Source organism: Xenopus laevis, chromosome 2L, assembly GCF_017654675.1.
Source record: "Xenopus laevis strain J_2021 chromosome 2L, Xenopus_laevis_v10.1, whole genome shotgun sequence".
In the NCBI taxonomy this organism is placed as follows: Eukaryota; Metazoa; Chordata; class Amphibia; order Anura; family Pipidae; genus Xenopus; species Xenopus laevis.
In genome coordinates, this window is record NC_054373.1 from 121,865,126 (window position 1) to 121,884,775 (window position 19,650).

At 37.5% G+C, this 19,650-nt stretch overlaps 1 protein-coding gene across 1 annotated transcript in view; it reads right to left on the minus strand.

Moving 5' to 3' along the window:
• col4a2.L (collagen, type IV, alpha 2 L homeolog) overlaps positions 1–19,650 on the minus strand; it is a 118,728-nt gene that overhangs the window by 10,255 nt on the left and 88,823 nt on the right. The window contains exons 24-39 of the mRNA XM_018247204.2: positions 19,217–19,323; positions 17,166–17,349; positions 16,560–16,607; positions 13,325–13,399; positions 13,042–13,149; positions 12,220–12,441; positions 11,953–12,114; positions 10,226–10,396; positions 7,032–7,175; positions 5,130–5,255; positions 4,396–4,577; positions 3,783–3,846; positions 3,093–3,167; positions 2,480–2,587; positions 1,370–1,477; positions 20–91 (exon numbers count right to left, since the gene is read on the minus strand). Of these exons, the coding sequence (XP_018102693.1) occupies positions 20–91; positions 1,370–1,477; positions 2,480–2,587; positions 3,093–3,167; positions 3,783–3,846; positions 4,396–4,577; positions 5,130–5,255; positions 7,032–7,175; positions 10,226–10,396; positions 11,953–12,114; positions 12,220–12,441; positions 13,042–13,149; positions 13,325–13,399; positions 16,560–16,607; positions 17,166–17,349; positions 19,217–19,323 (1,956 nt within the window). The remainder of the gene's footprint in view (positions 1–19; positions 92–1,369; positions 1,478–2,479; positions 2,588–3,092; positions 3,168–3,782; positions 3,847–4,395; positions 4,578–5,129; positions 5,256–7,031; positions 7,176–10,225; positions 10,397–11,952; positions 12,115–12,219; positions 12,442–13,041; positions 13,150–13,324; positions 13,400–16,559; positions 16,608–17,165; positions 17,350–19,216; positions 19,324–19,650) is intronic.

The following is a 19,650-nucleotide window of genomic DNA, read 5'->3' on the forward strand; positions in this document are numbered from 1 at the left end:
ACACCGGGCCAAACTATACCTGGTTGTCCCTGGATTCCTTTGCTGCCTGGCAGACCATCTAGGCCAGCAATCCCTCTTAAACCAGGAAATCCTGTAAACAAAAACAAACATCTATGTTGAACATAGAGGTACTTTGAGCACACAAAGATAGGGTTGAATATATATTCTTTTGAGACAGGAGCATCCAGAATATAAACTTACACTTCATAGCACTTATATAGCAAAAGTCCTTCCCATATACCTAAGATTACTAATTTTTGCTTAAAGGGCATTATTCTTTATACCTGAAATTCATCTTTCCTTTACACATTTTTGAAACTTAATGGCTCTTTAACTGAGAAGTAATTACCAGTTTGTTGAATGAACATGTGAGTGTGGAACTTGACTGGTCTCCACAGAGCTCTGACCCCAGCCCAAACGAACATGAGCAGAATAAATAGGAATGATGACAGGAGCCAGGCCTAATTACCCAACCTCAGTGGCCGAACACTTGCGTATAGATGAAAGCACATCTCTCCAACAATGTTACAATATCTACAATATTGGAGAGCTTTCCCAGAAGAGCAGAGGTAAACGCTGTTTTAGCAGCAGAGGACCAACTTCATATTAATACCCTTGGTTTTGGAATGAGATATTAAACAGGCAGGTATCTGCATAACTTCGACCATATAGTGTATATTTGAAAGTAACCAGTGTATCATATGAGTAAATTGAGTAGGAAACCAGAGTCTGGTCTTTATACAAAATCATTATTTGATAATAATGGGGATGGCCACATGTAAGCAGTAATAAAATGTATTAAGTGAATACTTGCAACAGGGGAAAACAATTGTGTTTATGTCCATGTAAAACTACATTTTAAAAAACAGAAATTAGGACTTTTCTGAGACAGTCTTGACGGCAATGGACAGTAAGTAGGGGTTATTCTTGACCCCGGAGGATGCAAGTGCACATGTGCCCCCTGTGTGCTGCCCTATGTACTAGGCACCAGATTAAAAATCTGGTGTTTAGTACAGAGAACAGTGCCAGGATGCTCAGCACAGCACTATTCATGCCACCTATGTTCCCCCTGCCCAACACTTTTGTATGGAGTGGTATCTAATGCAGGCAGCATTCCACAAATCCCTGTGCTCTGAAAACTGCAGTTTGCAAAGTCAAAAAGATAAGACAATTGCTGGGCATTGTGAATGACACCTTGTGTGTTTTTGTTTGACAAAGGAATTTTGTGTAAGATGATCGAATTATTATGGGTATTATGAACACACAAGTTATCCTTATAAATATTCTCTATGAAATTCAAGAAACTGCTGGATATAAGAACCCCTGTAAACAAATAAAAAAGGATTAGACAGACAGACTTGTGATTTACCATGTTGACCAGGTAATCCAGGAAACCCAGTATTTCCTTTCTCGCCATGTACACCCGGTTGACCCGGTGAACCCTGTGAGCCTTGTAAGCCCAACAGGCCTTGCTGACCTAATGAAAACATAAAAAAACACACAGATTCATGCAAAATCGAGTTCAAGAAAAACGTGAGCGTGGAAAAACACACCAACAAATTGCAGATTTTGTGTTTTTTATTTACGAAAGAACTAAATAAATAGTAGAGTTTGCATTTTTTGCAGACCAAGGGCCAGATTCAATTCATTAGTTAACATATAAGATGTTAATATTTTAAACACATCTATATATCTTTTGAAGGTTTGTCTTCATAGCTTTAGAATGTGAACACAAAATATATTGACGCGTGAGGTTGAAGAATGTTATATATATAATAAAAACAATCCAAGAATATTCTTATTGACTTCTATACAACCTCATCAGCTTTTATTTGCATTTTTTTTTTCTAGTGACTTTTCACATTTTTTCCAGACTGTTTGAGGTTTCAGAAAATACTTTTTATTAAGAAGGTTATTTATTAAAAATTTATTTGGCATTTTTTCATGATCTGAGAAAAATAAAGCAAAAAAAAAACCCTAAATGAAAAGAGTTTGATGTGCTAAACTTGTCGGCATGCTCTGAAAATATACTTTTGTATTTCAAGGTAGCAAATAGTATGAACAAGTATAACCATGTCTAAATGGTTATAGGCACAGGGCTAGCGTGTAATGGTTGGGGGTGGGGTTGGCCTGGCTCTGACCTGAGGAAGCATTCTCCTACCAATATACTCTTGTAACTCTTCCTTATAGAGGACTATAGGCCAGTGCATTGATCTTAGCTGTGACATTGGCAATGTCCTCCTTCTCTGCTCTTTAGACACTAGCCTGCTCCCTACCAGAATAAGTTACATTAGATAGGATAATGCTTATTATTGGCCATGTGGCTCCAATCTCCAAATTGTAACTATATTTTTGTTTCACAGCAAGTAGCATAGTCAGACTTAGGAATTGCCTTATTGTACAAGAAAATCCTTCCAATCTGGTCTGTACAAGCCAACTGAGACCTGAACTTTAGACCCCCACAATACAGATTTCACACCTGGGAATCCCTTTTCTCCTGGTTGTCCAGGTTCACCTCTCATTCCCTCAATACCATAGGAACCGGCTTCCCCTTTTATTCCTTTTTCTCCATGTATTCCATGTTGTCCTATAAAATAATATATATAAAATATGCATCAAAACAAGATATAATTTACAATTAAAGAGTTTTATTCTTATATAACATCTGTAATACTAAAAGCAACCAGTCAGATATTTGCTCTCAAACACACAATCATGCTGATTGGTTGCTATAGGTTAGTAGACCTTATGAAAACATTTTGATCATTAATACTTGACCCTCATCATCTCTGTTACATAGTTATTGTGACAGATTAGTGCACATAATGGATGAAAATCTGTTCAGTCTGGCTTAATTAAAAATTAAATAGAAGATATATTGCCTGCAACCATGAATATCACGCCCTGTTCCCCAGGGATCTATCTGTATGTCGAAATATTTTTCGGCCAAAGAACAGCACTGGTACTCTAAGGCAGAGATTTTACCCCGCCAAGATGTTATATACTGTTATAACTATTTCCAGGTGTGTTTGCCTATTTTTCACTTCATGGGGAAGTAGTTTAAGTGTTAATGCACAATACAAAATCTGTACCTGACAGCCCAGGGCTTCCAGTCTGACCCTTAACTCCTCTTTCTCCTGGTAAATCAATAGTATCACCTCTCTGGCCTGTAAACAAAACATCAAAAAAAAAAGAAATCACTAAATAAAAGGAATCTTCAGGAATATAAAGTAGCAGTATATACCCTTGTTCAACATGAGTTCAATGAAGAGGGCTTGTTATTTCTTGAGCTAAACAGGGAAATAAAGTTACTCCACGTTTGATCCTTGCAAGGTACCAAGATTGTCCTCTTACAAGCTAACCAATGGCCCCTCACACAAATCAGGAGGGGTCATTGGCTGACTTGATTTTCCAATGGAATTATCAAATGTAGTTATTCATAAATAATTGAACTTGACTTACTGCATGGACATATTGGTTGTTTTAGCTGTCTTTAAACACTGGTGAGTTTGCAGTTATTGGATTATTTACCTACGTTTAATTTATTTATCATATATACAATTAAGCTCTATATTGCTTTACCTTCCTTTACTTGTTACAATGTCAGTTTTTGGCAACAAAGATATGCAATTTAGTCCATCATTTTTCTTTTCCCAAGTAAAGCCTTAGCAACCACAATTACTTTGCCTTTACTTTGGAAGCTCTTGCAGCATCATTAATGTCTATTTATAAATAAATTATGTGCACATATAAAAAAAAGATGTAAAGTTTTGAAAACACACCTGTATCTCCATAATGGCCTCTTTCACCAGGAACACCAGGAAGGCCAGAGAAACCAGGAGTTCCCTGTACAAGGCAAAAGACCACGTTTGCATGTAATTATACCACACTGTTAAGGCATGTAACAGTATCCACAGTCAATTAAACTATTTCTTTACTCAGCACAGACATTTTCAGGGCAATTTACAAAGTAGAAGTTGGCAAGTACTGGGTATCATGTAATCTGCCAATTGTATCCGATTCGCAGCAAACTGCACAACTGCCGCAACTGCATCAGGAGCATCTTCCCTCATGGACAGAATTACACTGAAATTAAATATGACACTGCACTTTGCACATTACATTTGCAGTGAGTAAACTAGTCCTTTTTTATTATAAACACACAAATATGCCCAAAAAGTGTTAATTTCTTTGCCATCAGTTAAGCAGAGGACAGAGAGAGATCATACTGTACATTTTATGAATGTATCATATTGTGAAAGATTGTGATTTAAACCCCATCTAAATGTCTGCACTTTACCAACTCTACAAATGTATACATTTACACATGAAATGCAATAGCCCAAAAGCATAAGTTTGCCATATCATGATTTTCAAACTTAATTATTAACATACCCTAGGACCAGTAAATCCTGGGAAGCCAATAATTCCTCGTGGACCAACTTCTCCTGGAATTCCTGGATGACCACCACGCCCAGGCAAGCCAGTATCTCCTTTATCACCAAATTCAAAGCTTGGTATGCCAGGCAAACCAGATAACCCTGGCTGTCCAGGATCTCCTGGCATACCTTTACTGCCTGCAAAACATTGGAAAATGGTTTTCATTGTCATATGTAATGCAATCTATAATGTGAATGATGGGTAAGCAGTATTTATGCATTATATCATACTTACAGTTCTGTCCAGGCTAATTCCCTAACATAGTGTCACAGAGGCCCAAACAGCCCCCCAGCAGTCCAATAAATAGTGACTGTCTATGGCATCTTACAGCAGCCCCTCAGCCATTTGCCAGAATCCACACATTGCCCGTCTGAACCTGAGCATCAGCTTATATAACAGACAAACCACGTTTGCTGCTTGAGGATTTGTGAAGACCCCTAAGCTTAGCTCCTTAATAGCTGCTCAAAGCACACAGAGCTTGAGTGTATCACAGAAACTCCTTAAAATATTCAAGATGGGAAACTCATCTGAATTTGAAGGCCCGGATAATGACTACTGTAGAGATGCTGAACCTTTAGGCTTTCCAACCATAATTATTTTTAGGGTTTAGTTCTCCTTTAAAATGGACAGTTCTTAAATACAAGGGCATGCATGTGAAAAGAGCTGGAAATTATTAGTATGCTTATTACCTGTAGGTCCAGTAGTGCCCTTGAATCCAGGAACACCTTGATCTCCCTTTTCACCTTTTGCCAAATGCATAACTTCTGGCAGCATTTCGGGGGGCTCTCCTGGTAGTCCCCTTTCCCCACGGTCACCTTGTAAAAAAAGACTTGAAATCAGCACTCCAGAGTTCACCTATAATGTCTCCATGTGTTCTACTAGTGTGCTGCTGCACTTCTAGATATATATGGTTCCTACTCAGACTCAGCATTTTCAAAATCGTTGTGAATCAGAGGACAATTCTCAGAGCAACTCTACAAGCATATAAATTACAAATTTTGCCCAACAGTTGTCTTTAGAACAAAACACTTCATATTTTATCCATTTGAAAGAGTAGATTAAGATCCTGCTATGATGGGCAGTAATCTAATATGGAAAGTGGTGTGTAGAATGTTTGTGTTGTACAACTTTCTAGGCAAGAAATAATTTAAGATATGCTTAAAATATAAATATATGTTAGCTATGATGATAAAGCACAAGATTATGATAAAACAGCCATTCTGACCCTCTTCAATACAACATTCAAAACAGGAGTTTCTATAATTCTGAAACAGCTCAGTTGTAATTCTGGGTTACTTAAGTATATTATCTTAAGGTTTGCCTGTACGCATTGGCACTCAGCTAAGAAATAATCCCACGTTATATTAACTCCAGCTGTTAGAACACTATTAAAGGGAATGTCAACCCAAATAAAAGAAAACATAATTCAAAGCAACTTTGTAATATACATTCATCACAAATATTCTATTTTTTTCTAGTTATTTGTATATGCATTGCTATTGAAAAGTGTTTGTCTGCCCCTTTCTATTCTATGCCCTGGTGGCTCAGACTTTGATATAATGTAAAACAAGGCAGACCTGTCTTTGCTGGGGAACTAAGACTTTTGTAACATTGTGTAAAAAGGAACAACCAGGAGTTAAGCAAATGTTGCTTTCAATAGCAAATGTTTTTACAAATAACTTTAAAACCACTGGCAATTTGTAATAAATGTATATTGGAAAGCTGCTCAGAATTATACTTTTTTTAGGCAAATTTTTATTTTGGGGTTGACTTGCCCTTTAAACAACAGGCAGACTGTTTCTTAAAACCTTGTATCATGTGCACATTGGAATAATCATATTAACACATACAATAAAAAAGAAGAAATTCTGGGCAAGATAGGATATTTGTTTTAAAGGAAAACTATACCCCCCAAACAATGTAGGTCTCTATTAAAAGATACTGAGTAAAACAGCTCATGTGTAAAACCCTGCTTCATGTAAATGAACCATTATCATAATAATATACTTTTTTAGTAGTATGTGCCATTGGGTAATCATAGATAGAAAACTGCCATTTTAAAAAATAAGGGCCGCCCCCTGAGATCGTAAGATTCACTGTGTACACATACAAACCACATGTAAGGTCACATGAGCCAATTAACAGACAGAGTTCTGCCTTTTGCTTCCTCACTTCTTCCTGTTACAGTTAGTGTTGTAGTATTTCTGATCAGGTGATCTCTGAGGCAGCACAGATAGAGTCACGAAATGGTGGTTCAAGGCAAGAGATGTAAAAGGGCAATATTTATGTAAATATATATTCCAGTTTGGTAAGATTCTTTAATATGTCATTCAATTTGATATAAACTATCGGTTGCTTAAGTATTCATTTTGGGGGTATAGTTTTCCTTTAATGCCAGAAAAACATTTAATCTGTGATTGATATTTTATATGTGACTATGGCAGCCCCCCAGACTAGAATTTAACCCTGTAGCCGAATAAATACATGTATAAATTATTAGAATAAGTTACATCATATAAGGCCACAGTGATTAATGCAGTGTCCAGAGTGACCTGGCCTAAAGGTTTGCCATTGGATTGACCAATAAACACCTTTGTAACCCAGTGCTCCGTCTCTCCCTTTTACTCCTGGAAATCCTATATTGCCACTTTGTCCCTTGGGTCCTCTCCATGCAGGTCTCCCCTTTGCTCCTTTCATTCCATGAAATCCTTCCATGCCAGGGGAACCTTTGACACCTGTATATTTACAGAAAAGTTTAGAGAAAGAATAACAAAAATAAATTTGGTTTCAGTATCAACAAGTACACAATGCAATATTGTCAAAACTTCCAAAAATAAATGTAAATGTATTTTTTCTACACAGACATATCTGATTTTGCAGATTAAAAGGAGGCCATGTTACCTGATTAACCAGCGTAATGCAACTGCTCCCTTACTTTGTTAAGTGAGGGGTCTCTGCTCTCTCTTTCTGTTTCCATAGTGGGCATTGCACAAATTCTGTGGAAACAGAGAGACTTCAAACCCATCACTTCACAATGGAACATGGTGAGGAAGGGGTTGGATCACTCTGTAAGGGGAGGGGAATCAGTTATTTCTGTGTAACACAAAATACATTTATACATATTTCTGGAATTTCGTGTCTATAGTTTATTGAAATTATTCTTGAGCAATTCCCCACATTGTCATTGTGTTAGTAATCCCATAGCAAGAATCCAGAAGGCATGGCATAGTAGTAGAGGGATTGACATATAATATATTAGGGGTGTGTGTTGCAAAGGTTGTAGTAGTCAGGAAAAGGAAAGGGGAATTGTGTCAGACAAACCTGTCATTACTGTATATTTGAAAACTGCCTAGAATTACATTTTCTACCATTCGCCACACACAAAGGAATGAAACAGCAATGTGCAATATAAATACATGTTATAAATACATAATACATAATAATACATGTAATAAACAAGGCTGCCCACTATCACCACTACTGTTCAATTTGGCACTTGATTCGCTTCTATGCAATTTGAATTTACTACAAGAATTTCCGTGCTGTCAGTATTGGTACCACAGCAATTCAACTTTCAGCTTATGCAGGGGGGTCTGGGCCTCCCAAACTTAACCTGCTATTACTTTGCTGCGCAGCTTGCAGCGATCCCATTGTTATACCTGGGTCAGGAGGGCCCTCAGTGGATACTACAGGAAAATGATTTTAGTACTCCCTATACAGCAGAAGCAGTGTCGGACTGGCCCACAGGGATACCAGGAAAACTCCCGGTGGGCCAAGGTGTCATTGGGCCCTCATGCTGCTATAAATTTGACCTATTTCATGGCCATTCCCTATTTCTATAATAACAAAGAGGCTAAATAGATGGGGATAAAAAAAGATTATAGTATGTAAAGAAAAGAGACAAGGAGAAGAAAGGTTGAGTGATGAGAGGAAGAAAAATAGTACTAAGAGTGGGCCCCTGGTCTAAGATTTATTGGTGGGCCCCTGGTCAAAGGTTTTTGGGTGGGCCCCTGGTGTCCCAGTCCGACACTGAGCAGAAGCATTGATTTGGTCTATGTCTCGAAGACGGTCTTCAGCCATTAGCCCTAGTCTTGAAGTTACTTTAAAAGTGTGGGATAGAATCAAGTACTCCTCTAAGCTAATGTCACCATGGGCGCCAGCGACCCCTCTGTTGCAGAACCCAGATTTCATTCCTGGCCAAAATCCAGTACTATTTCAGTGGTGGAACTCAAATAACATTATCAGGATTTATAACTGCTATACGGTAAGGGGACCATTGTCCTTTTCCAACTTACAGAGTCAACATGACCTCCCGATATCAGAATCATTTAGAACGTTACAGGTGTTACATTATATATGTTTGGTAAAGGCCCACTGTGTAACAGTTGAGCACAACATATCTTTTTTTGAAAGGTGGTGCATTCGCCCATCCAATCGGACCGGTATGGTCTCTATTTTATACTCAGCTCTTAACAATTTATCCAACTCTAGGGAACATGCTTATGTCCGGGCATGGTAGAAGGACATATCCGCTTCTTATAATACTGATATCTGTCAGAAATGCTGGGATTTCACCAAATTGTAATAAACTGTATTGTTGGAAGCCTCATATAAATTATTATTCAGATGGTACCTGACACCTGATAGAATAGCAAAAGGTATTGCATGAGCTGATCCAAAATGTTTTAGAGGCTGCCAACAAATCGGCTCAATGTATCACATATGGTGGACGTGCCCTAGGGTGGTCCATTTTTGGATTTTTCCCATCAATGTCAGAAGGGACCCACTAATAGCACTCTTGAATGGTAAATGTGCAGGTTTTACTAAATTGCAGCATAAACTCCTCACTATAATATTTATGGCTGCAAAACAAACCATAGCTAAAGCTTGGAAATCCAGCTCCATTCCCCTTTTGGCCTTTAAACATAAAGTAGATTGGATTATGGTGAATGAAAAATTGTCTAGCTTTCTTAATAATACCCACGATAAGTATTTAAAAGTTTGGCAACCATGTTGGATTACAGGCATAGCGAGCCCACCACAAGACAGCTTCTTTCACTATGACTTATATAATGTATTTAGTACCATGTTAGGTTCATACTGCCGTGTGTGATAAGATCACCACAGTAGAATATATGCTTGTCATCTATGAGGGAATTCTGGATCATTGCCTAGTGTAACATATATTTTTGCCTTGTGGATCTCTGCTTAGGACTCTCTGACTCATTGGTGTTGTGTATGCAAAGGTAGTTTTTTTTATATTTTGGTTTTATTTTTTTTAGGATTTATGTTTAAGTAAATATATTAAGATAACGTTAGAGCATTATATGTAAAAAATATATGCTTTATACACGTTTCAGGATATTTTGTAATATTTCAGTCTTGCATGAATATTGTATGTTTTAAAATGCAATAAAAATTATTGATAAAAAAAACAAAAAAAAACCATCTGTACTGCCAAATAGAACCTCCTGTGCACTGCCAGCCTACATAGGGGCCAATTGCAGCCCTAATTTTGCACCAAACAGTAACATTTTCATATTTGCTTTGCACCCCAACTTTTTTTTACATCTAAATGTGGCTTACCGGTAAAAAAATTTGGGGACCTCTGATCTAGGAGTAAAAATATCTGCAGACATAAACCAGCTATACACACTAAACATAACTGATACTACAGATACAATCTTACAGGACTTTAAAAGCAAATTATTAACTTCCTTTCATTACATTAAGTGGTGGGCTGAAACCTTTTTTTTTCTTTTAGTCAGATACTGTGGTTGCTTACCTTTCACACCAGGAAGTCCATGCATTCCAACCAAGCCAGGGATACCTGGAGCCCCTTGTTTCCCCCTAATTCCAACAAATCCTTCATTGCCTAGTTCTCCAGGTAACCCTTTCATGCCAACCGGACCTGGTGGCCCTTTATCGCCTTCATCTCCTCTCGGTCCTGGAGAACCTGCAGTAAGCAATAAAAGTGTTGAAATGCATAGAATAACATTTTAAGCACAAAGTTTAATCACAATTACCTTATGTGTATTTGTAAGGATAAGTGTTATAATCAAGTAAGAGGCATAAGTAGTGGGCCAGTATTATAGCATTATGACCAGAATAATGATTTCGCTTTTACTGGGACCACATTAATTGTGGTCAGTAAATGTTTATAGCTTTATGGTACAAAAGAGGTATCTTGTGCATTGGCAACTAACATAAAAGCTCCCAAGTTCACTGTAATTTAAGGTATCCCAAACCCTGAACAAACACCAAGGTCCTGACCTCGGCTCACGCTTCCCACTATAACAGCCACCTTTCACTTCGGGTGGAGCTCTACGCTACTCGGATGCCGCCAGGTCTTATAGTGAGAGGACCAAGGAGAGTATTCTGGGCAGACAAGGGAACCAAATGTGTGCAGGAAGCATGGAGAATAAGGAGTGTGGTCGAGGGACAGGCTGGGTTGATACAATCAGGCAGAGCAGTACAGAAGCTGGAGTCAGGAACATAGTCAGGATCTGAATCAGGATCTGATAGAATGGTCAGCAACAGGCAAGGGTCAGGACAGGCAGCAAACTAAAGAAGGTCAGGGACAGGCTAGGTCAGGAACAGACACAACAGTCTTGAAACACACCCAGGAACTACTAGAAATAGACCTACATTGGGCAGTGAGTATTTGGTCAAGGCCCCTTTAAATATTTGAATTTTGCACCAAGCACCATGACATCAGTTACGGTGTGCCGAATAAAAGGACGAACATGCATAGATGCGTGCATCAACCCAGAAGAGCATGCATGCAAGAGTGAGTCAGACCATATTACATCAAATATAAGTGCTTATATTGCTAAACACCAATAATATATTACTGGTTATTAATGTCTCCTGTGTATTATAAATGCAGAAGTTGTGTGTAGCTTTATGTGGTCATAGAATTTGTATAGTACATTAAGGCATATAGAGATCTCTTTTTTTTTTTTTTGTACCCATGACAAACTGTCAGTAGACAAAAGAAAATAAATAAACATAGGCCAAATGAAAGAACAGGAGAAAACATTACTTTATACTTAGGGGCTGATTATAATTAAGGGATTCCTCATCACTAAGGATATAATTAAGGGATTAATCACAAATGTGAACTAAAAGTTATTCATCTTCAAGGAAACCTTTCATTCGATAAATATCTAAGAATACTGAATTAACAGGAAAAAAACGGTTAATTGCTTACAGGCTTCTATGGACACCCAAAACCAGTGTTTATTGTGGTTGGTTTGAAATACCAAATCTTGAAGGCTGTGACAATATAAATGTTAATATTGATGGACATTTATATAATCAATCCATATGGCCTATTAATTAATTAATTGTTTGGTTTGTTAGATACCATTATGTTCAAATTCTGGAAATCGTGCAGTAAAACCTTTATTAATGTTTTTATTATTTTTTTAGCAAGTTGCCCTTCTAAAATTATAATAAAAGTGCAGACATAAGAGATGCATACAGAAGCAGATAGTGCCAAGCTCTTACCTGGAGGTCCCATTGAACCGTGGGGTCCTGGAGTGCCTGGGTTTCCTGGCATTCCTGGAAATCCAAATTGTGCTGCAGGTCCTGGTATTCCAGGTCCTCCTGGGGCCCCAGCACTGCCTTTACTACCCTTGTTTCCAGGTGTTCCTGGTATTCCAACTTTACCTGCATGAAATATTTTGATTGTGATGCTTCAGTAGAATTTGACATAATGTTCTCAATACTAAAGCAGGGTACGGACAGAAAATAAATATAAGGATAAGTCAGTACCTTGCAGACCAGGTATGCCTTGATCCCCTTGTAATCCTTTCAGTCCTTGCAACCCAGGCAGTCCAGTATTTCCTTGCTCCCCTGGTGGAGCTCCTAAGCGATCACCTGCACCTCCCTTTTCTCCTTGAACCCCTTTAAAGCCAGGTTTTCCTGATAGACCCGGTGCCCCTGGTAGACCAGGAATTCCTGCATTACCTCTATCTCCCCTTTGCCCAGGAAAACCTGCAGTAGAAAAGGAATTTCTGAGGAGAGAATCATAGAATAGTAGCATATACATTTTAAATGGGATCCTTCTCAGCATCTGTAAGGTAGAAAGGCAGACTGGGTAAGAAGGCAGGAACAGGAAGCGAGAGTATAAAAATTGAAATTGGTAAGACAGTAAAGGAACGGCTCTGAAGGCACACGGGGGGGAGGACCACTTTTGTCCACTGTCTCTGTAAACCTGTTTTTACATAAGCTGAACAATAGTATAAACACACTTTTTTCCCATTGCAATTTTGACATTTGTTGAAGTTACCACACATATGAGAGGAGTCTGGGGGAAACATACACTGCATCAACGTGTTTCTTAGTGCTTCTCACACACACACACGCACGTTTTATCCCAAAGCCACAATCATCACACACAATAACACAATAATATGGCAACTGACTCAACACTTCTCCAACCTTATTATTACAGAACACCACCTTCAGTGACTGTGTATACTTCCTTAATGCTATTCAATTTCTTGTATTCTTTTTTATATACAAAATAGAGGCTTTGTATACATAAACATACAAAGGCACAGTCACACTTATGACAAAACGCATGTGCAGTACCTGGTGGACCGGGCAAACTATCATTCCCAGGTTCTCCTTTGACTCCTTTTAATCCAAACACTCCATTAAAACCTTGTGGTCCAGGGAAACCTTTCTGGCCTCTTAAACCTGAGGAAGTAATGTAGAAATGTAGATATATATCCAATTGATTAATAAAAAAAGTATATAAAAAGTATACCAATGCATCAAATATGTGCAAAATGTGATTTAATATTTTTTATTTTATTTAAGGAAGTGCTGATATACATATATATATATACATATATAGTTTAAAAAAACATACCGTTATATCCTGGCAATCCTGGTGGCCCTCGGGCGCCCTCTGGAGCAGGTGGTGCAATCAGATGGCAGCCAGTTCCTGCAAAAAAAATTAATATTTTAGTTATATTAGTTCTTAAGAACAAAATAAGAAACAGATTTTGGAATGCGTAAATAATGTAACATTGCTCTCAAAACAAAACCTTTATCATTTGCTTAGCTGTATCGCTTTTGTGGACAGATATTAACGAGATTGTGCTTATACACAACAAATGTTATTTTTGGTTATTGTTTATATCTGCCTACATTTCAGGGAATGTGCATATGTATGAATCATGTTAGCCTATATTTTAATTTGTTACAGGTTTGTAAATGTGCGAAATTGCAACTCAGGTAGTTCAGAAACTTACTAGGAAAGATTGTCTTTTGGATCTGGTATTAACTAAATTATACTGAACTCATTTCTAGCATTTGTGTGGGTGAGCATTTAGGGAACAGAGATCATAAGATGATCTCCTTTGAGATTATGTTGCAGAATCAACTCTATAAAGGGAGTAACCAAAACAAAATTTTTGATGTACAAATGTTGGTAATATAAGGGCATCTCTGCAATATATTTACTGTTAAAGGCTTTTCAAAGGGTTAAACATAGAAGGAAAATGGAATGTCTAAAATGCTGTTTAATAAATGGACATCTGCATATGTGACCTGACTGAATCCAGACTCCTGGACTATTTACAACCCACCCTAAATCATTGTATTATCTCTACAATTGATCTGTAACTTCCTAATTTATTTCCCATGAATACCTTTCACTGATCTAACAGAATATATGCTGTGCCTTTCTAGCTATCATTTGTATTTTGCCTGACGAAGGGGCCTTGGTGCTCCGAAAGCTTGCATTGGATGTTTTTTATTGTTAGCCAATATAGGTATCACTTCTACAATACTTTTTGTATTTGTTTGTTTTTTTATTTGTTATTTATATACAACTGAGGAAACTCAAACAACTGATCCAGTAAAAACAAAATCTAACAAAATAATTGCCTTTTGCACAAATCCTGCATGTAGAGAGACAGATTTTCTGGTGATTTTAATAGAGTGAGCTCTAATATATCTTCTAGGCAAAACAAGCCTCCCAATAAGATATATTGAATCTAACTGTCAATGAATATCTGACACCCAACTCCTGCATGAAGACAGAATGAAGAGAAACAGATGCTGAAAGGGGAATGGTGAAGATAAACTTGATTATTTCAGAAAGGTACAGAATTTTTCATTGATTGTATTTAGAAAGTTTCTTATTTCAGTATGATGAAGCTTATATTAAATTCTCATTTAGTTCTTCTTTAACTTTTCAGGATTCCTTGAGGTCTGGCATGGTGCCAAGATATTGGGGAATTGCTAATGTGGTGTCTATTAAAAAAAGGGATTCCATTCTCAGCCTGAAACCTATAGGCTTGTTAGTTTGACATCAGTGGTAGGAAAGCTTTTGGAAGGGGAAATAAGGGATACGATCCTTGTGTAGGAGCCCTTGCTGCAGCATCCAGCCAGAACCAGAAGGGCTTCTGAGGATCACAGACAATTTCTCTGAAGTAGGCTGTGGTGTGTTTGGCTTGGAGGAAAGGCCTAATGCTCCAGCCATATAGAAAGAGTAGTCCTGTTCCCTGCCTAGTTGTTGTGGACCGCTTTTGCCAGCCTTTTGAGTCCCCAGTGAGTGATCCACCAGAGGAAAGCTACTGACAAGCTCAATTGTGTGGCCCCCTGTGTTAGGACATGTCTTGTTGGTGAGCCTGCTACATGGAAAATACTTCCTTTGTCCATAGAGAGGTACTTTGTGACAATGCCAGTCCAGAAAGCAACTAAGCTGGTAAAAGGTATGAAAAATCTTAGCTATGAGGAAAGACTGGCCAAGTTAAGGGTTGTTCATGCTGGAGAAAAGGCAATATTATAATTATTTATAAATATACAAGGGAATAGTAGAATAACCTCTCTAATGCGTTATTCACCAGTAGGTCCTTCCAGCTGACAAGAGAGCACCCATTCCGATTAGAAGAAAGGAGGTTCTGTCTAAATATTCGGAAGGGTATTTTTACAGTGAGATCTGTGAAGATTTGAAATTCTCTCCCTGAATCAGTCTTACTGGCTGATAAATTAGATAGCTTTAAGAAGAGGTTGGATGGCTTTTTAGCAGGTGACGGAATACAAGATTATAGAAAAAATCTTATAATACAAGTTGATCCAATTACTGGCCTGATTGCCATCTTGCAGTCAGGAAGGAATGTTTCCCCCTCCGAAGCAAATCTCTAGATCACCTACCAGTTAGGCAGGTTATATACAGACTTCAGTTTGAACTTGATTGACATGTGTCTTTTTTCAACCTAACTTACTATCTTACTATGTATTAACACTAGGGAGTTATTTATCAAGGTCCGAATTTATCTCAGTATCGGCTGCTACAAACTCCGATCTAACCCGCTCGGGTTTTTAAGGCTTATTTATTATTACATTTTCCTGAAATTTTGCTTTGCGGGAAAAGCTCAGATTTTCACGATTTTTTCGTGAATTTTCCCCGAAATCTCCGAATTTTTCAGAGTTTTCACCCGAAAGCTCTGAAAACATCGTGAAATTGCCCGAAACCCTCGACACAACCAAAAATCAATGGGACTGTTCCCACTGACTTTTATGCAAACTCGACAGGTTTGAGATGCCGTGTTTTTATACTCAGGCTTTTTAAAAGTCCAATTTTATAAAAAAAAAAATCACAAATTTTTCGGATTTCGGGGAGCATAGTATGAAAACATAATTTTGCCTCTTTATATGTCCCTGGTAAGGCCTCACCTTGAGTATGCAGTGCAGTTTTGGGCTGTAGTCCTTATGAAGGATGAGCTGACAGTGTGCAAAGATGTGCAACTAAATCTGTAAAATTGACTGATTTAATCTTCAAGGTAGGTTGTCAAGGTTGGGGTTGTTTTCTCTGGAGAAGTGGCACTTGTGTTGGGACATAAATACTCTTAACAAGCACATTAGAGGACATTATAGACAGAAAGTGGGGAATCTTTTTCCCATAAAAAGAATGTACGCACAAGAGGCCACCCCTTTAGACTAGAAAAATGGAACATTTATTTGAAGCAGTATAGTTGGTTTTTCACAATGAGGACAGTACAATTGCAGAACGCCCTTTAAGGAATGTTGTGTAGGCAGAATCTATTAACACATTTAAGAGGGGCTTGGATATTATAGGGAAATAGCCATTTTACCTTCTTTCCCTATTTCATTTTCTTCATCTGCTGATTGGTAGCAGTCACCTGAAATTGTAAATAGAAATTGTTAGGAAAAGTCAAATATCTTACATTGTGAATAACATAGTAAAAACTCTCTAGAACTAAGCAAGAACTCTCAACATTGATTTATGCTTATGGCACACATTCAGTTCGGATCCTCTTATTGTTCTCAAGGAGAAAATTAGCAATGAAAAGGTCTTTCCAAGCTTCCCATTCATATGATTGAAAAATATGGACGGCATCTCTGCATGAATGAGGGTTTAATGCAAATGCTCTTTTTAGTTCTTGCAATTTCATGCAATGACATTAGATGGAAGTGTATTCTGTTTTCCTATAAGATGGAATGTGTAAATACTTTCTGGAAAAAAGATATGGGAAAGAGGAAGGGGAGAAGAAATTTTTATTTTAAGTTTTATTTTTCTAGAAGTGCTAGAAGAGGTACAACAGTGCATGAGGGCACTGTAAAGAATAAGACTGTAGTTTCCCTGTCTCACCAGTAGAGTGATAAAACGTGTCCTAATGTTAGACCTAATTACATCTCACATGCAACAGATTTTTTGTTACTATCAATACTATCAATACCTTGGGGACCTGAAAGTCCAGGAATTCCTGGGAATCCACTAATGCCTCTGTTTCCTGGTTCTCCACGTACACCTTTTGGACCTGGAAATCCAGGTCCAGGAAAGCCTGTCTCACCTAGAACACCAGGAGTACCAGGTTGTCCAGGAAACCCAGCATAACCCGGGAGTCCTTTTACACCATCTCCCTGCGCCAAAAACATAATAATGTGTTCACTGATTTTGTAAAAGTTCAAAAATTATAAATGATAATTATGATAACAATAAATTTAAAACTGCTGTTTTTGAATAATCAAGCTAATCTTTATTATCTCTCAGCATATCTCAGCAATCTGTCTGTTAACTGGTGGCCTGTACCACCTTTCTTATTAAAGTCTGGCTTCTATGACTGCTTAGCTTGTATTCATTTTAAAAGTACTTAGATTAACTAGTCCCAGCACTGTTCACCCAAACATATTCAGACTGTCAACCCTTCATTGTTCACATCTGTAAGCCCCTGTGTTGTTGAGGGGGTGATATGATAATTATGTATAAATCATATAATAATTTCTGCAATGCTTTATTTACCGGTAGGTCCTTCCAGCTGACACAAGGTCACCCATTCCGTTTAGAAGAAAAGAGGTTCCGCCTAAATATTCAGAAGGGTTTTTTTACAGCTGTGAAGATGTGGAAATCTCTCCCTGAATGAACTGTGCTGGCTGATACATTAGATAGCTTTAAGAAGGGGTTGGATGACTTTTTAGCCAGTGAGGGAATACAGGGTTATTGTACAAGTTGATCCAGGGACTAGTCCGATTGTCAGGAATGATTTTTTCCCCCCTTTAAGGCAAATTGGAGAGGTTTCAAACGGGGTTTTTTTGCCTTCCTATGGATCAACTAGCAGTTAGGCAGGATTTGTCTTGAGAAAGGTCCAGAACGGGAACGAAACGTTGACAATAGATTTTCTTTCCTAACTGCATTATGAAGTCCTGGAGTGCGTCAATCTTGGGGGACTACTATATATATATATATATATATATATATATATATATATATATATATATATATATTATATACATACATACAGAACCTATATGTTAGTAATAAGGGATTTTTGCATCTTGCATTTCAGATTTTATTTTTGTATTCGGAGCACATAAATTGTAGTCAATGATTATTTATACACAAGTCCTATTTTACAAATGTAATTTTATTGTAATATTATTGTGATATTGTATTCAAAAGTCTGTTTGGTGTACTGTTTGGTGTAACTGTTTAGTTTTGTAGTTCATATTTGAGATACAATTTATGTGCTGTTTAGCCAAAAACTGCATTTAAGGGATTCGTTTGTGGCAAACTGGCACTTTGACAAAGGCTGTGGATACAGTCAAAACTTTACTTTTACTACTTGTCCTTCAACCTTTATAGCAGTACAGAATTACTCTTTTTTTGTCAGGAGCTCAGAAGGATTATACCCCAAATAGACCCTTGTAGATAATTCCTCTACCATATTTGTATGTATACTCAGAATATTTCCTTTCCACGTTTGAATTACAAATAACAGCACATGATATGCCAGCTGTCTCCACACAGGCACAGAAAAAAATGTTAAATAAGAAAAAGACAAGAACTGGACCGGTCAAGTATCTGGTGAGATTTATAGAAAATTAAAAATCAGAACAAGAGATAGCCTAAGGAAAGAACACAAAAAGGGCGTGCGAAGGGCCAAGGAAAAGGGAGCAAAGAGAAAATGGCAACGAAGAGAAAGATGAAAAAAAGGTAGCAAAAGGAAAAGAATAAAAATTGTCTATGGTTCAAACACAAATTTAGATCAGATTCAAAAGCAGCTGGGTTGCCTATTTGACCCTCTATATAGGCAAAGAAGGCCTGCTTCCTACTATATATTTATGACATCTGCCCTCAGTCCTCTACAATTTACTTACTTACTGAAATAAATCATAATAATTTCTCCCTCAACTAATATACAATGGCCATTGAAATTACTTCAGAAGAAGAAGCCATTTTGTCGGTTTGCTTATTCCTATTACAAAAATGAACACAGTGCAAATTACTTACAGGAGGGCCTTGAAAGCCAGGAATACCATCTCTACCATTTCTTCCCGGGTATCCATCACGACCAGGGGCACCAGGAAAACCAGAGTTGCCTTGCACTCCCTTGGAACCTTTAGAATAAAAAAATAAGATGAGCTAAAGTTTAACACCGTCATATTGTTGTACATATTGCTTAGTGTGAATGGATTTATCATAGAGTCTCACTACAAAAACACAGGTGTTCATAAAGTGGCAACAATATTGAAATATTCTGTAATTGCTTTTGCCAATTCTGTGCCAGTTCTTCTAGGGACTGCTCATGATTAATTTTGCTTAAAAATGAGTTTGTTTAGAATATTTATATAAGTTTCATCAATATTTTTTATATTGCTTTCTTTACTGTTCTATTGTGCTAGTTGTGTTTCACAAAATTCTGATGCATATAGAAGTGAGCAGAA